Genomic DNA, 20,054 nt, shown 5'->3' with positions numbered 1-20,054 from the left:
TGGTTATGAAGACAAAGAAACTAGGTACTCAGATGGATGGCTCACATCCTGAACCCCTTAAAACTTCAGTCACCTTCAAGACTCAAGTTAGCAATGACTTAAGATACTCACTATTAATTTAGATGGATGCAACCTCAACATTTTAAAAGCTCAATACCAAAGAGGACAGAAAAAAAAATCCTGATATTAACATTGTACTTTGGCTGTGGTATGTAAATCCTAAGGATACAATGCTGCAACTGATCAAGGTTACTTTTGCAAAAGTCTTTTAACTTATAAATAATAATGCAAAACCTTTGTAGGAGCATTAGCAAGGACCATAAAAATTCTGCAAGATGTCCATTCTATCACCACCTCCAAGATCATTAAGGATGAACAATAACTATACACAGTCTTTTCAGTACTTTTATCCAGAGAATTTTTAAAGGTGTAATGGAGAAATTAACATGAATTACTGTGATTTCAAAGTGTGGATATTCAAAACATTCCAGATGCAATATCTGTAGATAAGGGAACAATTACAAGAAACTATAGAGAGACTTATACCACTTGTAATGTTTTTAAAAATTGATTCATGGGAATGTTGGTTTGCTGGCTAGGCCAGTATGTATTGCCCATCCCTAATTGCCCAGAGATCAGTTAAGAATCAACCACATTGCTGTGGTTTGGAGTCACATATAGGCCAGACCAGCTAAGGATGGCACTTTCTTTCTCTAAGCAACATTAGTGACCCTAATGTGTTGTCTACAATGATTTCTTGGACGTCGTTCAGCTCTTAATTCCATATTTTTATTGAATTCAAAATCTAACATCTGCCAGGATAGGTTTCAAACAGAGGTCCCCAGAATATTAGACCATAAGACAGAGGAGCAGAAATTAGGCCATTCAGCCCATCAAGTCTGCTTTGTCATTCAATCATGGCTGATGAGTTTCTCAATCCCATTCTCCTGCCTTCTCCCCATAATCCTTGATCCCCTTCATACTCGAATCTATCTATCTCAGTCTTAAATGTACTCAATGACCTGGCCTCCATAGCTTTCTGTGCCACTGCAGTCCATAGATTCGCTCTCTGGCTGAAGAAGTTTCTCATTACCTATATTCTACATGGTCTTCCCTTTACTCTAAGGCTTTGCCCTCCGGTCCCTGAGTCTCTGGATTAGTAGTCTAGTGATGAAACTACTAGACCATAACCTCCCTTTCAGGAGCTCCAAGAATCTAAACCAAAACCTTAATATTTTTTTAAAATGAGAGCAAAGTACTTTTCTTTGCTGTAAATTGGATTTATTGTTAGTAATAAGTTAATAAGGTTTTGCTGACTAGCAATTTATATCTAAGGGAAATGTCAGATTAAATTTAGAATATCATTATTGGAATATAGTAGCCTTTAATGAATTTATTGCAATCTTAAATAGAGAATACTGTTAAATGGTCTGTGCTTGCACCTATTTTTCTAATTCCATCTTTTAAGAGAATACATACCAGAAAAAAAATCGATAGATTCCATACTGTTAGAACTTCAAAAGCCTTGTAAGGTGTTAAGTCCTCAAAAGTATATTAAATATAACATTATAAAATAAATATAAAGATTAAATATGTAGCATCAGATCTAATCTTTCAACAATGCAAATTAACTTTTTTCTGTTCCCATTACAGCATTTCAAATGAGAAAGGAAAGAATAAAGAAACTAAAGGAAAAGATCCTCAGCGACAAGAATGGTTCACAAAATATTTTTCATTCTAGGAATGAGCTCCATGTCTATTTATTCCCATTTTGCAAATTATTTTCCTTTTTTTAATGTTCTTCTCAACTAGCATTTGCCAGATTCTATCAGAGATTGTAAAGGCATAATGCTTGTAAGGACGTACCAGTGATGTTCAGAACAATTTAAAGAAACTACATGGTGAGGATTAACTAACCTTTACTCCTCCCCCTATGTGTCTCTGCTCAGTACATCCCCAGATTAACTGACTGAGGAAAGGAAATGTGTCTTCTGGCACTTGTATGGAAAGTACCATGTTTCAAAACTCTGGTGCAAACATTAGCATGCTGTCCCACTAGAGCTATTTATATTAAAAGAAATGTTGTTTTATATGCTGTTTTGCCATTCATTTAAAAGTAATTTTGGGAGACTTACTACTGTTGTCATTAACTTCCCAATGATACAAGGTCATCTATTCAGGGTGCTGGAGTTTCTGCCATTAGTCTCAATGTGACTAAATAAGTAGATTCTCAGCTCATCAATCTTTGGATATTGGGAAGGCAGTGGGGTGCAGAATGCAGAGTTTGCTTCCTTTTCTTGCCTATTCTGTGAATTACCTGCTTTATCATTAGGAGATCATGACTCAAATCTTCATTTAGCAAGATAGAGGAGTTGCCACCAATCTGAATGATTGCTAATAGGTTCTTCCCAGACATTAATATCAATATTCAAGGTTTCTGCCCTCCAGTGTCAGAATGGCAGACCACTATCATCTTCTCTATGTCAAATGGCCAATATTCAATGAGAGATCAAAGAAATGCTTCACAGCTTCTCAAAAATTGATTTGTAGAATACTAGTCGTTAAGCATATAGTAATGTATAGTTCCAGTAACTTTTGGAGGAGTTTATATTATGAAACAAAATGGATTCATGAATTGCCAATTCAAATCCTAAAGAAGAACATGCAAGAGGTATAATGTCTTTTCCGCTAAAGGGGTGTTTAGATCGAAAATGGAAGAATACCTCTAAAGTAAGTGAAGATATAGCTACAAAAATTAAAACATTGTTGAGTGCTGAAACAGAAATGTTAACCATATGATGATTAAAGGTATTCAGCATTGTATATCTCAAAATTATAAGAGAATACATTAGTTCTAAAAATAAGGACATGTATTTGTTGTGGATACAATAAGCCAAAGGGTCAAGGAATTAAAGTAACACACAACTCTGTGAGCAAATAGTTTTACCAACAGAAATCACTAATGGGCAGATTACAGCTATTTGACAGGATATATTCATTTGGACATTAACATTCACTGTATTGAACAAATAACATGCAAAACCATGCTGTTAAGATCAGTATCAAGATCTTTCCTTTCATTATAAGATAACACCAATTGTAAGAACAGAATATGATTGAAAAATTTACCTGTACGAGGAGGTAACAACTATGTATACTCCCAGGAAACAGAAATAATAATTAAGGTCAATCCCAATGGAGACTTCACCTTTTGTCTTAATTTTCTGGGCATTCAGGACCAGTGTTGACTGTTTCCGAGGTACAGTGCATGCCACCCACATTTTTATGCTGGTTGATAACTGCTCATCATCCACAGGTAATGATGTATTTATCCCAACTGGAAGCACAATGATAGGTCTCCTCCTAATAATTTTCTGTGTTTGCGCAATATTGCTGTGTTGGCACCCAGAGAACCTGGTGCTATTTTTACAGTTTGTAAATGTGCTTTATTCACTGTAAATATTAAAATAACCATTTTCTTTTGGGCAGAGTCAACTAAAAATTAAGACAGGACAGCACAAATACCAGAAATGAACTGGATATATACAGATCAATACCAATCACATCCCTAAACCATTTATGTAATTATTTTGATGATTCCATATCAAGAATGTGTACCAAGTATAATCTTAAGAAAATATAATTTATTCCTTGAAATTGCAGCATAAACTCTCAACATGATTAATATGAAATAATGATTTAACTAATAACAAATTCCAGACATGGTCTATGTAAATGGTTTGTGAATCAGAAGGTTCTTGTTTTGAGCTCTCAATGTAAATTTGTACAACAGTGCAATTGCAATTGAGAACTGAGAGCAGAGCAGAGTGTCCATGTAGCAGAATCAGGGATAGAACACTATGTAGAATTGAGAATAGTGTTAATTACGATTTTATTTTTAAAAAAAGTACAATTATTCATTTTAAATCAAAATCTATAAAGGCATAGTTCAATATTCAATGATCAGCTTCTGGCCATGACCATTTGCTTATTCCAATGCCCAGTCCAGCAAAATTTCAACCTTTATAGTTAACAGCATCAGCAGAAGACCAAGTAAAACTTCAATGGAAAAATTGGAAAGAAAACTCTCCAGTGGCTGAGAGTCATAACCACCATATAAAGATGTTAGTTGTGGTTATTTAAAGCCAGTTACTTCAGCCCCAAGCTATCATTTCTAGTTTTCAGATCTTAACCACATGTTTGAATGTAACAATTGACAGTGTGTTCATTACAATGGTATCAACTGTACCTTTTCTCATATGGTTCCTGAACAAATGCAGCCTTAAGTAGAGATATTATGTTCATTTGTAAAGTAATTCATCGCCAGTACTTTCACCATTAGATTTACCAAGGTTCAGGAGCTGGGAATGTATCAGCAGCAAGCATTGGAAAAAATTAGCCTGTGATCGGAAGAGTGGCTCTTTACCTCTTCCTTTTCAACTTATGGGGATGATTGGTTACCCCCCACCTCAATGGCAATCCCCATGAGTGAATTTGAGCATCTGCTCACCACAGCCATGGTTTTTTGATTGTTGTCCATTTTCAACGGCTTCATAGAAACAGAAGCAGGAGAACACATGCAATCCCTCAAATCTAATGTGCTTTTCAACGTGATTATGACTTATTATTGAACTCAATGCCCTCATCCTGACCCCCCGCCCCCAACCCATATATTCCTTGATCCCTTTAGTCACAAGAACTTTATCGACCACCTCCTTGAAAACAATGTATTGCCACAACTACTTCCCATGGTAGTGAATTCCACAGGCTCAGCACTGTCCGACTGAAGAAATTTCTTACCTCCGTTTACCCCTTTTGCTTAAAGCAAGACTTCTGATTCTGGACGTTTCCAAAAATCCAGAACATCCTTCTTACGTCTAACCTGTCCAATCGTGTTTGAATTTTACACATTTCTATAAGGTTCCCCCTCATTCTTCTAAACTCTAGTAAGTACAATCCTAAGTAACTCGATTTCTACTCAAGTGTCAGTCCTGTCATCCCAAGAATCAACTTGGTAAACCTTTGCTGCAGCAAGAACATCCTTCCTCAGATAAGCTGACAAAAACTACATAAGATACAACAAATGTGGCCTCACCAATGTCCTGTTTAATTGCATCAAGACAGCCAAGGTCCTGTAGTCAAATCCTCTCAGTATGAAGGCCAACATACAGTTCCCTTTCTTTACTGCCTGCTGCACCTGCATACTTAGTTTCAGTGGCTTGTGCAGAAAGGCACCAGGTTTGTTTGAACATTTCTCTTCTTTCCCCCCCCCCCCCCACCTCTTAATTTATAGCTGTTCAAATAATCTGCCTTGCTATTTTTGTCACAAAGTGAGGGCGATGGCAGGGGGGGTGGTTGGAAATAAGTTCACATTTTTCTATATTATATAGCATCTGTCGTGCATTTAGCCAATCACAGCCTGTCCAAATCACACAAACATCTTTGCATCTTCCTCCTACCTCACCCTTCCACTAAGTTGTCATTTGCAAATTGAGATATTACATTTAATTCCCTATTCTAAATCATTATTGTTGGGGTACTAGTAGTAATCTCAGCTAGAGATGGACCCCACCACCAGGGACATATTTCCCTCCCCTCCCCTATCAGCGTTCCGAAAAGACCACCCCCTCCGTGACTCCCTCGTCAGGTCCACACACCCCCACTAACCCAACCTCCACTGCCGGCACCTTCCACTGCAACTCCAAGAAATACAAAACTTGCGCCCATACCTCCCCTGCACCCCCCCCCCCCCCACTTCCCTCCAAGGCCCCAAGGGACACTTCTATATCCGCCACAAATTCACCTGCGCCTCCACACACATCATCTATTGCATCCGCTGCACCCGATGTGGTCTCCTCTATATTGGGGAGACAGGCCGCCTACTTGCGGAACGTTTCAGAGAACACCTCTCGGACACCCGGACCAACCAACCCAACCACCCCGTAGCCCAACACTTCAACTCCCCCTCCCATTCCACTAAGGACATGCAGATCCTTGGACTCCTCCAGCGCCAGACCATAGCAACATGACGGTTGGAGGAAGAGCGCCTCAACTTCCACCTAGGAACCCCCCAACTACAAGGGATGAACTCCGATTTCTCCAGTTTCCTCATTTCCCCTCCCCCCACTTTGTCTCAGTCAAATCCCTCGAACTCAGCACCGCCTTCCTAACCTGCAATCTTCTTCCTGACCTCTCCGCCCCCCCCCACCCCACTACAGCCTATCACCATCACCTTGACCTCCCTTGACCTATCACATTTCCAACACCCCTCCCCCAAGTCCCTCCTCCCTACCTTTTATCTTAGCCTGCTGGACACACTTTCCTCATTCCTGAAGAAGGGCTTATGCCCGAAACGTCGATTCTCCTGTTCCTTGGATGCTGCCTGACCTGCTGTGCTTTTCCAGCAACACATTTTCAGCTCTAATCTCAGCAGTACCCCATTAATCACTGCCTGTCATTCAGAAAAAGACCCATTTATTCCAACTATTTCCTGTCTACAAACCATTTTTTAAGTTCATCAAAATACACTACACCCAATCCCATGTTTTATTTTACAAATTAATATCTCATATGGGACTTTGTCAAAAGCTTTCTGAAAGTCTAAATTAATCACACCCATTAGCTCCCCTTATCAACTCTACTAGTTACATCCTCTAAGTATTTCAGTAGATTTGTCATGGCTGATTTCCCTTTTGTAAATTCATGCTGGCATTCAATTGACTTTTTCCACAAGGTGAGAATTCATGCTATCTATTGATGATTGCATTTTTCAGTTCCATATCACATAAGATGATCTAATATTAAAACATTCCAAAGGAATGGTATGTGATGATGAGAGGACCCAACTCCCAACCAAAGGCCTCTCCAAAAGGAGTAGGATGGATATTGCCCACTTTCCTGAATGGATGCAGCTGCAAGATTTAAGAAGCTCAATACTCCCCACAGCAATGTAGTCTGTTTGATTAGCAAGCCATTCATCAACTCTCTGCACCCACAGTAACATATCAAGGCTTCTTTGGCAGACTCTTGCAAACCCATAAGCTCAACCAACTAGAATAACAAGAGCAGCAGGTATTTGGTAAGCAATTTAAAAAGTTAATATCTTCCAAGTGTTTCACGAGAAATTAATTCCTCTGAACCTAAAAGAGGGTTATTTGGAACACAAATCATACTGCATGCCAGAGCCCAAAAGTGAACTGAATGACTAATGACAAATACTGGGAAAATTTCCTCAGAGACTTAAATATCCACCAAAACTAAAGCGTAACATCTAACCTAAAGACCAACAGTCCCAAACAATGGAATTCTTTTGAAGTCTTGTACTTGAGCATCAACTTGGGTATGAGCTCAGGTTTCTGGTGTGAATATTGAACCCACAATTTTTGGCTCAGGGTGAAGAAATGACTGACTCAGGCTAATAAATAATAGAAATGGCTCAAAGCATTTTTGTCTTATCTCATGTTCTACTGGCATACAGATTGTTTCCAATGCTATTAATAGTACTCCGCTTTTTATATGTGCCAAAAAGGAAAATAATTGAAAATCAATTGCAAGCTGTTTGAAAGGTCATATTTAGTAGAATGAAATTTTGCTTTGGAAATAAACATTAATACCAGATTTTATCTATAGATAGAAGCCATCATTTTACACAATTTTATTTAAACAATACATTACATGATATTTTACAATATTTATAAAATCACTGCTTTAAAGGTCATGGAAATTTATTTACAAGTCTGAGAAAGACAGAATATTTTAGCTATTTTGAAACAATTGAGCTGATGTTAATACATCTGCAGCACACTGATACTCTAGACATTCTTGCATGAACTCCTTAAAGGTTTCTTTAAGTATCCTGTGTGCTTTGGTGTTTCTTTTCTTGTACTGCATGCTTAACATTTTGTCAGCCAAGTAATGCAACCATAACACATTTGTGTGTGGATTATATTCTGCCCAGTTGTTACTGAGAAACAAAAGAGAAATAAATATTCAGTTTTATTTTAAAAAACCACAAAAGAGAAATATGTCTTTTAAAAATAGCAACATTGTGAATCTTCAAGATTTGTATTCCTTTCGACAACTTAAAAGATCAATAATGATAGCAAGTGTACTTTAATTATTCCATAAAATATTTTGGCTATTTCACCATGGCAATGTCAATTGCAACATTAATTTGATATCCATTTATGAAAAACAGAAAAGACACATTTTTCTGTGAAGTTCACATTTCAATACTTCAAATCCTTGTACAGCATCCCTTTAAGATCTATGCTCAAGCAGGGGTTTAAAAATCTATTAACCTCTATACGTATATTATATAACAAGTGTAACATGCTCACACATGGATTTAAATTATTAGAAATTATATTGTAAAAATGGGACTTCTGGTAACATCATGGCCCAAAGCAATATTTCAGACTGAAACAAATTCTTAATAAAAATTAAGAATTTCTTTTGTGTATGTAAGTTTCAATTACAAACAGACTCACAAGGAAACTAAAAAGGCATTACAAACTAACAGGCAAAAGTGAGGACTGCAGATGCTGGAGCTTAGAGTCTAGATTAGAGTAGTACTGGAAAAGCACAGCAGGGTCAGGCAGCACCCAAGGAGCAGGAAAATCAACATTTCTGGCAAAAGGCTTTCATTAGAAAGGTGGCTGGGAGCCTCGGGGGTAGAGACATAAATGGGAGGGGAGTGGGGCTGAGGGAAAGGTAGCTGAGAATGCAATAAGTGGATGGAGGTGGGAGTGAAGGTGATAGGTCAGAGAGGAGGCTGAAGCAGATCGGTAGGAAGGAAGATTAACAGGTGGGACAGGTCCTGAGGACAGTGCTGAGCTGGAAGGTTGGAACTGGGGTAAAGTGGAGGGAGGGAAAATGAGGAAACTGGTGAAGTCCACATTGATACCATGGGGTTGAAGGTTCTGAGGCAGAAGATGAAATGTTCTTCCTCAAGGCGTCGGGTGGTGAGGGAGTGGCAGTGGAGGAGGCCCAGGACCTGCATGTCCTCAGCAGAGTGGGAGAGGGATTTGAAATGCTCGGCCACTAGACGGTGGGGTTGATCTGTGCAGGTGTCCCAGAGATGTTCTCTGAAGCGCTCTGCGAGTAGGGGGCCAGTCTCCCCAATGTAGAGGAGACCACATCAGGAGCAACGGATACGGTAAGTGACGTGTGGAAGTGCAGGTGAAGCTTTGATGGATGTGGAAGGCTCCTTTGGGGCCTTGGATGGAGGGGAGGTGGTGGTGTGGACACAGGTTTTGCAATTCCCGAGGTGGCAGGGGAAGATGCTAGGAGGTGAGGGTGGGCTGCTAGGGGGCGTGGACATAACCAGATGGTCGCAGAGGGAATGGTCTTTACAGAAAGCAGATAGAGGTGAAGAGGGAAATATATCTACCTTCCCCCCAGCTCCACCCCATTCCCATTTATCTCTCCACTCCAGAGGCTCCCAGCTTCATTCCTGAGGAAGGGTTTTTGCTCAAAACATCGATTTTCCTGCTCCTCGGACGCTGCCTGACCTGTGATTTTCCAGCACCATTCTAATGTTGAGTCTAATCACAAACTAACAACCTGTGCCAGCTGCTGACAAAGGAACAGATATTTTTAATATCCAACAATGCTCACCAAACCCTATTGAAATTACCCCAAAGAGTGCATACATTAGTTATCAAAATATGCATCACCATTTGGTAGCCTCAAGTGCCTCAATGCTCCCTCTGCAAGTGCTATTATGTTATATGACATTTCATAATGTGGATGTACTCTATGAAAAAAAATTGTTAAAAACTTGCAATTACTCACAAATTTTCCTTCTTCATTTTTCTGTATATGTCAAATTGGTAATCTCCTTGTCCGCAAAAGAAACTATCCTCAGAGAAAAGATCACAAAAGTGTACAATATCATCTGGAGAGAGCAAATTATATTAGTGCATTAAATGTAGTGAGTAATAGATATGTGGATGTCATTGCAGTGCAATGATTGAGATAAAATATTTGGATAAATCACAAACAAAAGCTTGGGGTGATGTTTCAAACTTGACAATACCATTACAGCTTTCAAGTTACTCTTAATACACCAGAGATGGCATCTTTCATATAGGATAGTAAACAATTAGGCCATCTGTTCCACCTGGAGGATGTAAAAGATGCATGGCACTATTTAAAATGTTTCAGTGGAGTTCCCCCAATTATACTGGGTAACATTTATTAGTTGTTAAACACTAAAACATTATTGTCAATTATTTCACTGCTGGCTAGAGAGTTTGCTGAATGCGGATTTATAGCCGATTTTACTACAGGACAAATGGCTACACTTCAAAAAGTACTTAACTGGCTGTAAATCCCTCTGTATCTACCTGCAAAATGCTGTTTCAATCCAAGCCTCTTAAAGTGGCTCTGTTCACAATCTTCAAGTGGTGCTAAAGCATTAGAGATCTGAGGATGTTATAGTGGTATTTAAAAAGTAGAGAGGTAACTGAGGCAACCATTTGTCAGATAGCCAAAAGGTTAGTGGTGTGGATACTTTATTTTTGTGACAATAATCTGGGACAAAATTAATTAGGAATTGGAAAAGTGTGGGCTAATAAAAGAAAGTTAAAGTGGATATGTAAAAAGGAAAATTGTGTTTGACTAACTTTTTTAAATGCTTTGATAAACAGTGTTGATGAGGTAGTGTGGCAGTCCATTTGATTAGCACCACAGCCACAAACATCTATTCTCTCCTCCCACTGATGCTCAGTTGCAGTGTGGTTGATGATAAATGGATTTTTCACAAGTGTCACAGAATAGACATACTATCAAAATTATTACACCCAGTATAAAAGACACGTGGAACAATTTTTCACAGTAATTGATGCTGGTTGAATTGATTATTTTAAGCATTGGACGTTGAAAGATTTCTGTTAATTGAAGTATAGAAGATGATTTTGACAAAGGCAGGTATGCGGAGCTTGGTCACAGGTCAACCCGTAATCTCTGAGTGACAAAAAAGGTTGATGAGGGCATTTGACCTACTGCTATTCTTGTTATATGAAGAATTCTCTTTTTTCTTACATGAGTATTAGATCCAGCACTGCACCACAATGTGTATGCAGATTTTTTTTAAAAATGCAGATCTTTTGATGAGGCAAATGGTTTAAAACAATTAACTTTATTAAAATGTATGGATGATATTACTAACCTGTTCCCATTCTTGACAGTGTATAATCAATAATATTAGTCACAAATCCATGAGTGTCAATGTTGAATGTCTTCCCACACAATTTGTATTCAATTTGTTTGATGGCAGTTTTCTTGACAAGAACATTTCCCCAGTGCAAGTCTCTGAAAATGAATTTGAACAAAATCCCAGATAAAGACTTTTTTTTCAAAAAAACAGCAGATTCTAAACGGAAAAATGCACAGCAAACAGCATTTCTGGGCAGAAGAGGATCGATTTCAATGTCATTATTTCTGGGAATAATTTGAGGCAGAGACCAGATGTGAGAGGTTTCCAGTTATACAGCTTCAACAAATTGTAATCCAAAATGTTGGGTATTTGTCCAACCACCTGACTTGTTGGCAAAATTAAAAAAAACTTCTCTTTTATTAGGCACCAAATTTCTACCTCATGAGGCATTGCTTCCACAGTTGGGGTCCATCGGATTCAAATATTCTAAGCATTGTCACAGGATTTTAAACTTGAATGGCTGGGAAAAGTGTCAGGTGGAAGTCCTGTGCCATTGTATTTCCCCCTCAAAATTATCCAATTTTATTTTCTGCTTATAAAATGAACAAAGTTCCAGCAATTTCAATATTAACATCAGTTACAGAATTAAATACCTATTTTCAGTTTGATTCATTCTCTTCATTTGAGAATGGTTTACGTAAGCAATCATCCAAAGGGTAATTTTTAAAAAAATCAGTAGAAAATTAGCCCTTCAATAGTTTTATACCACATTCATTACACCAATTCTCAAAATCTTCAATTGAAGGCCAGCTAAGCTACAGAGAACAATGTCAATAATATCAAAAACGAGCAACAGCATTTCCCCAATATCTCAAGTGATCAGGTAACAGAGGCACTAAAACATATGATTTTGCAACAATGATCTAACAAGGCCAATTTCTTTTAAAGTATAGTTCCCAATAATTATGTTCAAGAGATACAAGCAACATCTCATGTTTTAGTGTAAGATATGATACTGGCCTATGAGATGATCATAACTTGTAGTAGTATGAATTTCCATTTGATCTGCTGTTTTATCAGTAAATGAAACATACTCTAACATTTTCAGACATACACTGTTTTGTGTTGATGTTTTATGCATAATGAACTATATGACTACCCATTACTTCACAACTATCTGTTTCCTTACCTTTCCCCTGAAAGGTGGGGGGAGAGGCTCAAGCACAAATACACACAGGCCTTCAGCACATTCCAAAAGAATTGAAGGAATTTATACCAGCTAAATAAAATCATGCTCTCATCTAGGGAAAAAAAAAGAGTAGACTATATAGCTTATTGAGCCTGCTCTGCTATTCAGTACAATCTCAGCTGATCTTTGGCTTCATCACACTAACCAATTGTCCATTTCCCTTGATTCATTTGGGGTGACTCAGTGGTTAGCACTGCAGCTTCACAGCACCAGGGACCCAGGTTCGATTCCCACCTTGGGTGACCGCGCGTGGAGTTTGCACATTCGCCCAGTGTCTGCGTAGATTTCCTCCGGGTTCTCCCACAATCCAAAGATGTGCAGGTCAGGTGAATTGGCCATGCTCAATTGCCTATAGTGTTAGGTGCATTAGGCATGGTAAATGCACCTTAGTGTTAAGTGCATTAGTCGAGATAAATATAGGTTAGCGGAAAGGGTCCGGGTATGTTATTCTTCGGAGGGTTGGGCTGTTTTCATACTGTAGGGGATCTAATCAAGATCTGTCAATCTCAGTCTTAAATGTATTCAACAGTGGAGTATCTCGAATTCTGAGGTAGACAATTCAAAGATTCACAACCCTCTATGTGATGCCATCCAAGACAAAACAGTCCACTTGATTAGCACCACATCCACAAATATCTATTCCTCCATCCACTGATACTCAGTAGCAACAGTGTGTACAATCTACAAGATATACTTGCATTGCAGAAATTTGCCAGGACACTCTAAACCAGTACCTTCCAAACCTGCAACTACTGCCATCTAGTAGGACAAGGGTAGCAGATAAATGGGACCAACACTCCCCTCCAAGACACTTACCATCCTGGATTTGGAAATATATCACCACTGGTTCAGAGCTATTGAATCTAACCCTGGAATTCCCTCCCTAATACTACTGTGGAACTACCTACAGTACATAGACTGCAGTCATTCGAGAAGGCAACTCACCACAGTACCTTCTCAACGGCAACTCGGAACTATCAATAAATGCTGGCCCTACCAGCACTGTCTGTATCCTATTAGTGAATGAAAATAAAATCCTAGGACCAATTCACTTAGTTTACTTTTGGTTGGTCCACAATGGTCTTACTGTGAAAATCCAGGCACATCATACTGCTCAATCTATACATTCAACTGGGTCACAAATCTGAAGCATGCCCCTTCTGAACAAACAGATCTTTAAATATTAAAGGAGTCCCTGAAACTGGCAAGCATAGAATTTATTATTAAGTAATTAATTATGTTTGACTACACTTCAAGTAGTACTACCTCAGATAGAAAATGAAATGGTTTGACAGATCCAGTGGTATTGAAAAGCCCTATATAGAACAAAGCCTTTCTTTATGAAAAGGAAATTGAAAAATTCTGCTTTCCTTCCTTACCTGTGTTCAAAATTTAAAGCTTTTTCAGCAACAGCCAAGGATGCAGTTACTTGTTGCAGTATACTTCTTGCTGATTCAAGAGAAGGTATCTGCAGGAACAGTTTGATGGTTCAATAAATTTGATAGAAAGGGGAGTTGTGTAATTGTGAAAATAATTTAAAAAGTTACCTTTGTATGCATACTTTCGAGATCATTACCGCCATTTTCAAATTCAAAAATGATGTAAAGTTGCTCTTTGAATGATGCATCTAGTAAGGAGAAAATATGCTTTATTTATTGATTAGAGATTTCAAAAATCTGGAGATTTTACAAAACAACTAAACTTTTGAGCTATATTTCAACCAGAGTCAATCACAAGTTTTTGATTTTAAGTACAGTCAAATGTAGACTATTTTATTGAATAATGAGAAAAGAATACTCAAAGTAACTGCAGCACAATTCTGGTAGCAAGTGAAGAGAAGAGACTTTGATTGTTGTCTATATCTCCCATTATCATTAATTCATATTACTTTGTTTCTTTAACAATGGATTTTCTCAATGCAACTAAAATTTCTCAGTATCTCTAGTATCTGATTTCAGAACATTGAGAAAGAAGCAACACCATTGAGAATATATCCATGGAGAGGCTGGTTGATGAATCACTAACCTCGAATCACATTTTTCTTTTAAAAAAAAAACCATGTTTATTTGTCACCTGTCCAGTTTAACAAGGCGGCCAAAAAGAGAGGGACACCCATCCCTTAAAAAGAAACATTGATGATGCAGCACATTTATATTTCCACATCAATAAAATGGAAACAATTAAATGCAAGGTAGAACCCTGAAAGAGACTTTTTTTAAAAAAAGAAATTTCAAGAATTATCCCTGCACTTACTGAAAGTAACTAGAAATTAATAATAGAAAAGCCAATTACACTAAACGGTGTAAAGGCCTTGAGAGAAATTCGTGGCGGATATTCAAAATAGTGGCATGCCATTCCAAATAAATTTTAGAAAGAAGGTCAATCAATTTCTGTTAATTTCGGGGATTACATGTTAACTGATTTTCATTGCAAAAACAGTAGTGCACTTAAAGCACTATCCTAGCCAAAAAGCTTAATCTTCACCTAAATTAGGCCTCAGTTTTTTTTTTATTAATTTAAGTAAGATGTTCAGTCTGTTACACATTGAAACCCATTTCATCCATTGTCAGGGTCCAATACAAGGTGTTTGTTTCAATGGTAACACACGTCATCTAATATCCCAGGTGATCCTGAGCCAGTAATAGGTGTCGGGATCACTGAGGACCACACTATATATCTTTCTTTTGAATCACAATTTAAAAGTTAGCTCATAGCTAAAACCACATGAAAAGCCTTAGCAGAACCTAGTGCCTGCTCTTTTCAGGATATCTTAATTTCTCAGAGGAGCTCTAAAGCATTTGTTAGCTCCTTTAGTAAAACAGAGCCTAGTGCCCATTATAGAGAATCAATGTTCCAGAGGCCTCTGGAGTACAGAAGACCATGAAATTGGGGCATTTAACGCCTACTTTGCACCCAATACAGCCAGGACCAATATCATCCCAATCTTTCCGATCAAACATTTGTTCTCTGGCAATGGTACGGAAGGAAATTAGAATTTTTTAAAGCAGGGTATCAACAGATAGTGTGGAAGAAGAGTAACTGTAGAACAGATTCCCCTCCCACATTTGTCGATCTCTTTATTTGAAAAATGGACATGACTGTCTGATTGATATTTTTAAACTTCATTCATAGGATGTGGACTAAATAAGACAGTAGTTCTGCCCATTCCTAATTGCCCAGAGGTAAGTTAAGACTCAACCACATTGCTGGATTTGGAGTCACATGTAAGCCAGATCAGGTAAAGATGGCAGATTTCCTTCTCTGAAAGACAATCAGCAATAGTTTCATGGTTATCATTAGACACCTATTTCCAGGTTATTAACAAATACAAATTCCACTATCTGCCATGATAGGATTCAAACCCTGGTCCTCAGAACATTCCCTGGGTCTTTGGAATAATAGTTTGGTGGCATTACCACTAGGCCATCATCTATTGTATTCTTGTTCTGTATTTTATCTTTAAGAATTCTTATGCAAGTGACCAAAACAATCCCAATACAACTTGGTTCTCACTTTCTTGCTGCATGCAAATTTTAAACATCAAAACATTAGCTATATGTATCTGACCCAAACTTGGGAAAAGTGCATCTCAATTATCCCAATTGTGCTGAAAAAAATTATTTTTTGTGAATAATAGACAGTCATATTCTCAAAGTGTGCTGTTAAAATTCTCACCTGGACGGTCATTTTCTGAAGACTTGGTTTGATTATACTTGTCCCAAGCTTTAAGTAACTCCAGAGGATAAGAGTCTTTTACACAATGCACACTACAAAACAATAATTTAAAAACTACTTAACATGAGGCAAATTAATAAACCCAGATACATACAGTGAGTTTTTTTTTGTCTAATCCACAACATGAAGACACAAAGGTATTTCCAAAATACGTGCAATGACTGGGATTACAACACAAACTTTAGCCTCTCTGTCCAAGATCAGGATGTTCTTGTTCCTGATTGTCCTAGAATGACAGGATCAATTCCAAAGCTGCTGCTTCCCAAAATGTGGAAATCTTTGGGATTCAGATTAATCATGTATTCTGAATCCCCATGATGGTTGCCATTTAGTTCCAAGAACAAAATAGTAGCATATTTAGGGAAGATGACAATCTAGTGGTATTACTGTTGGACTCTTCATCCAGAGACCCAGGTAATGTTTTGGGGATCTGGGTTCGAATCCTGTCATAGCAGATGGTGGAATTTAAATTCAATAAAAATCTGGAATTAAGAGCTGAATGATGACTATATACCTGTTGTCAATTGTCAGAAAAACCCATTTGGCTCACCCTTTAGGGAAGGAAATCTGCCAACCTTACGTGGTCTGGCCTACATGGTTGACTCTTAACTGCTTTCTGGGCAATTAGAGATAGGCAATAAATGCTGGCCCAATCAGTAACACCCTAATCCCTTGAATGAATAAAAAAGCCTCTCTGCCCACTGAGCTCTACACATCCACATCCTCATATATGGGTCCCATCATTCTGCCAAAGGGGAGCTTGGCTGGGAAGTAGCAAGACAGCTGTGGAATTTTAGGCCCAAGATTTTTAAAATGCATTTATCAAGTCAATTTGTTCATAGCCTCGACTATTACCATATATACCCGATTAATGGTTGATCTCATAAATGTCGACCCCCTATTTTTGGTCAAATAACCTGGAATTTTCCATGTATCCCATGTAAAAGGTGACTCTAGTTCTTCACAGATAACAGATCAATGCTTATGAGTCAGTGTGCACGTCACACTCCAGCTTTCCAGTCTGCTGGTTGTTCTGTTTCGCTCCCAGTCTTCCAGTCAGTGAGCTGTTGGGTTCTGCTCCGGGTTTTCATAATTACCATAATTATTTTTTGTCATTCGTTTACAGATCATTTGGGCTTCTGCTAATGATACTGTATGAATCTTGACAGGCATGAATTTCAGCCCCTCAAAAGTAGTATCCATGTAGTAGTCCACCCCATAAATCTAACTGTAAAAAGTAGTCAAAAAACTCGAGTTTTACTACAAAACAGTAATTGCTGCTCCTAGAATTAGAGGAAATCAACTCTAATATCTAAAATACTTTATCCCATCCTTCATCTTGGATTATCCTGTGACCAGTGGGGTACCACAAGAATCTGTGCTAGGTCCACTACTTTTCATCATTTATATAAATTATTTGGATGTAATAAGTTTGCAGGCGACACCAAAATTAGAGGTGTAGTGGACAGCAAAGGTTACCTCAGATTACAACGGGATCTTGATCAGATGGGCCAATGGGCTGAAGAGTGGCAGATAGAATTTAATTTAGATAAATGCGAGGGGCTGCATTTTGGGAAAGCAAATCTTAGCAGAATTTCTACACTTAATGGCAAGGTCCGAGGGAGTGTTGCTGAACAAAGAGACCTTGGAGTGCAGGTTCATAGCTCCATGAAAGTGGAGTCGCAGGTCAATAGGATAGTGAAGACAGCATTTAGTATGTTTTCCTTTTTTGGTCAGAATATTGATTATAGAGTTGGGAGGTCACGTCGTGGCTGTACAGGACATCGGTTAGGCCACTTTTGGAATATCGTGTGCAATTCCGGTCTCCTTCCTATCGGAAGGATATTATGAAACTTGAAAGGGTTCAGAAAAGATTTACAAGCATGATGCCAGGGTTGGACGATTTGAGCTATAGGGAGGGGCTGTACAGGCTGGGGCTGTTTTCCTTGGAGCATCGGAGGTGGAGGGGTGACCTTATAGAGGTTTATAAAATCATGAGGGGCATGGATAGGATAAATAGAGTAAGTCTTTTCCCTGGGGTGGGGAGTCCAGAACTAGAGGACATGGGTTTCGGGTGAGAGGGGAAAGATATAAGAGAGACCTAAGAGGCAACACTTTCTCACAGAGAGTGGTATGTATATGGAATGAGCTGTCAGAGGAAGTGGTGGAGGCTAGTACAATTGCAACATTTAAAAGGATCTGGATGGCTATATGAATAGGAAGGATTTGGAGGGATACAGGCCAGGTGCTGGCAGGTAGGACTAGATTGGGTTGGGATATCTGGTCAGCATGGACGAGTTGGACCGAAGGGTCTGTTTCCGTGTTGTACATCACTATGACCCTACTCGAGTATATACGGTAAACATTTTGAAATGAGTGAATATGTGCTGTGGAAAATACAAGTAAACCAGACTTGCAAAAGTTAGAAACTTTTAATTTAGAGATAGAATTTCAACTGGATAACTTTCAATTAATCAAAAGCATGATAGGCTGAACGGCCCTCTCTGTCATACGATTTCATGAGTTAATCAACTTTACAGAAATATACATTTCATTTTTGTTGGTATTTATGCTAAAATTTTGGGAAAATCAGGAGGAGTTTTATTTTTCTCAGTTGCCAAAGTGGACACAGTACTCTCTGGCAGTTAAGTATTCATTAACATGCAACCATAATCATAATTACTAAACCTTTGACATAGAAATCAATTATTAACTAGATGCAAAAGTCTGACATCAAACTCCTAAAAGTAAGGCCCATCTCTGACAAATGACAAATGGTGATGCTCAGATTCTTACTCAGAACATTTTCCATATAGTAGCTTTATCAGAGATAATCCAAGAGGGAGGTCTTGTAAATCAGCTTAAAGTGAGCTAAAAGGCCAATGCTATCATTTTGACGTGACCATGTGAAAGAAACACCTATAGCATTAACAGATACTAATGCTATTGTAGCCAGTAACAATATACTCAAAATTCAGAAGAAAACTCAAATCTAAATAAGTCCACTTACGAATACAAGGAAATAAATCCAGTTGTGCAGTTTTCACTTTCTTCACTCAGCTGACTTAATTGTCTAGAGGATGGTAAATATTTTTCAAATTAGAATTATTGTTGGTGAAAATATCAAAACAACAATTCTATTGACACTAAATGACATGGCTTCTAAACTGTTGTCCAGCAATGCAGTGTGTCATGAATCCAGGCTACCTTTTATAAAAAATTCACTTGTGGGACATGGGCATCGCTGGCTGAGTCAACATTTGTTGCCCGTCCCTAATTGTCCTTGGGGTGGTGGTAGCTGCAGACTGTGTTCTGTATGTACTCCCACACTACCGTTAGGAGGTATTTCCAGGATTTTGACTCAGTGACAGTGAAGGAATGGCAAGATATTTCTAAATCAGAGTGGTGAGTGGCTTGAAAGGAAACTTGGAGGTGGTAGCATTGCCATGTATCTGGTGCCCTTACCCTTCTAGATGAAAATGGATTTGGATGGTGAATTTCAACAGTGCATCTGAAGGTAGTACACAATGCTGCTCAGTGTCAATGGTGGAGGAATTGGATGCTTGTGGATGTGGTGCCAATCACACAGACTGTTTGATCCTGGATGTTGTCAAGCTTCGAATGTTATTAGAGCTGCACCCATCCAGATAAGTCTTTCTACTCTCTGACCTGCTTTTGCAGCCACTGTTTTTCCGTGGCATGTCCAGTTGAATTAATAGTCAATGGTAATCCCCAAGACTTTTATAGTGGAGGAATTCAATGATGTTAACATAATTGAATATTGAGTAGCGGTGGATAGATTGTCTCCACTAGAGACGGACATTGCTTGGCATGTGCGGTATAAATATTATTTGACACTTTTCAACCCAAGCTGGATATATACCAGGATTTGTTGCAGTAGAACAAGGT

The 20,054-nt window shown here is 38.4% G+C and overlaps 2 protein-coding genes across 15 annotated transcripts in view; one reads left to right on the top strand and one right to left on the bottom strand.

Moving 5' to 3' along the window:
- LOC140464516 (protein FAM184B-like) overlaps positions 1–5,740 on the top strand; it is a 199,330-nt gene extending 193,590 nt beyond the window's left edge. For all 10 annotated transcript variants that reach the window (XM_072560568.1, XM_072560480.1, XM_072559903.1 and 7 more), the window contains one exon: positions 1,654–5,740. In XM_072560568.1, coding sequence (XP_072416669.1) covers positions 1,654–1,741 — 88 coding nt within the window. In that variant the 3' untranslated portion in view covers positions 1,742–5,740. The remainder of the gene's footprint in view (positions 1–1,653) is intronic.
- Positions 5,741–5,765: 25 nt separating this feature from the next.
- haspin (histone H3 associated protein kinase) overlaps positions 5,766–20,054 on the bottom strand; it is a 67,683-nt gene continuing 53,394 nt past the window's right edge. For 4 of the 5 annotated variants that reach the window (XM_072559243.1, XM_072559410.1, XM_072559589.1 and 1 more), the window contains exons 9-15: positions 19,156–19,218; positions 16,086–16,177; positions 13,958–14,037; positions 13,790–13,878; positions 11,174–11,316; positions 9,796–9,898; positions 5,766–7,963 (exon numbers count right to left, since the gene is read on the bottom strand). In XM_072559243.1, coding sequence (XP_072415344.1) covers positions 7,756–7,963; positions 9,796–9,898; positions 11,174–11,316; positions 13,790–13,878; positions 13,958–14,037; positions 16,086–16,177; positions 19,156–19,218 — 778 coding nt within the window. In that variant the 3' untranslated portion in view covers positions 5,766–7,755. The remainder of the gene's footprint in view (positions 7,964–9,795; positions 9,899–11,173; positions 11,317–13,789; positions 13,879–13,957; positions 14,038–16,085; positions 16,178–19,155; positions 19,219–20,054) is intronic. The other variant, XM_072559499.1, reaches the window with a different exon arrangement.

This window comes from Chiloscyllium punctatum, chromosome 1 (assembly GCF_047496795.1).
Source record: "Chiloscyllium punctatum isolate Juve2018m chromosome 1, sChiPun1.3, whole genome shotgun sequence".
NCBI lineage: Eukaryota > Metazoa > Chordata > Chondrichthyes > Orectolobiformes > Hemiscylliidae > Chiloscyllium > Chiloscyllium punctatum.
Note: the sequence above shows the minus strand (reverse complement) of the source record. Positions and strands in the feature narration are given on the sequence as shown.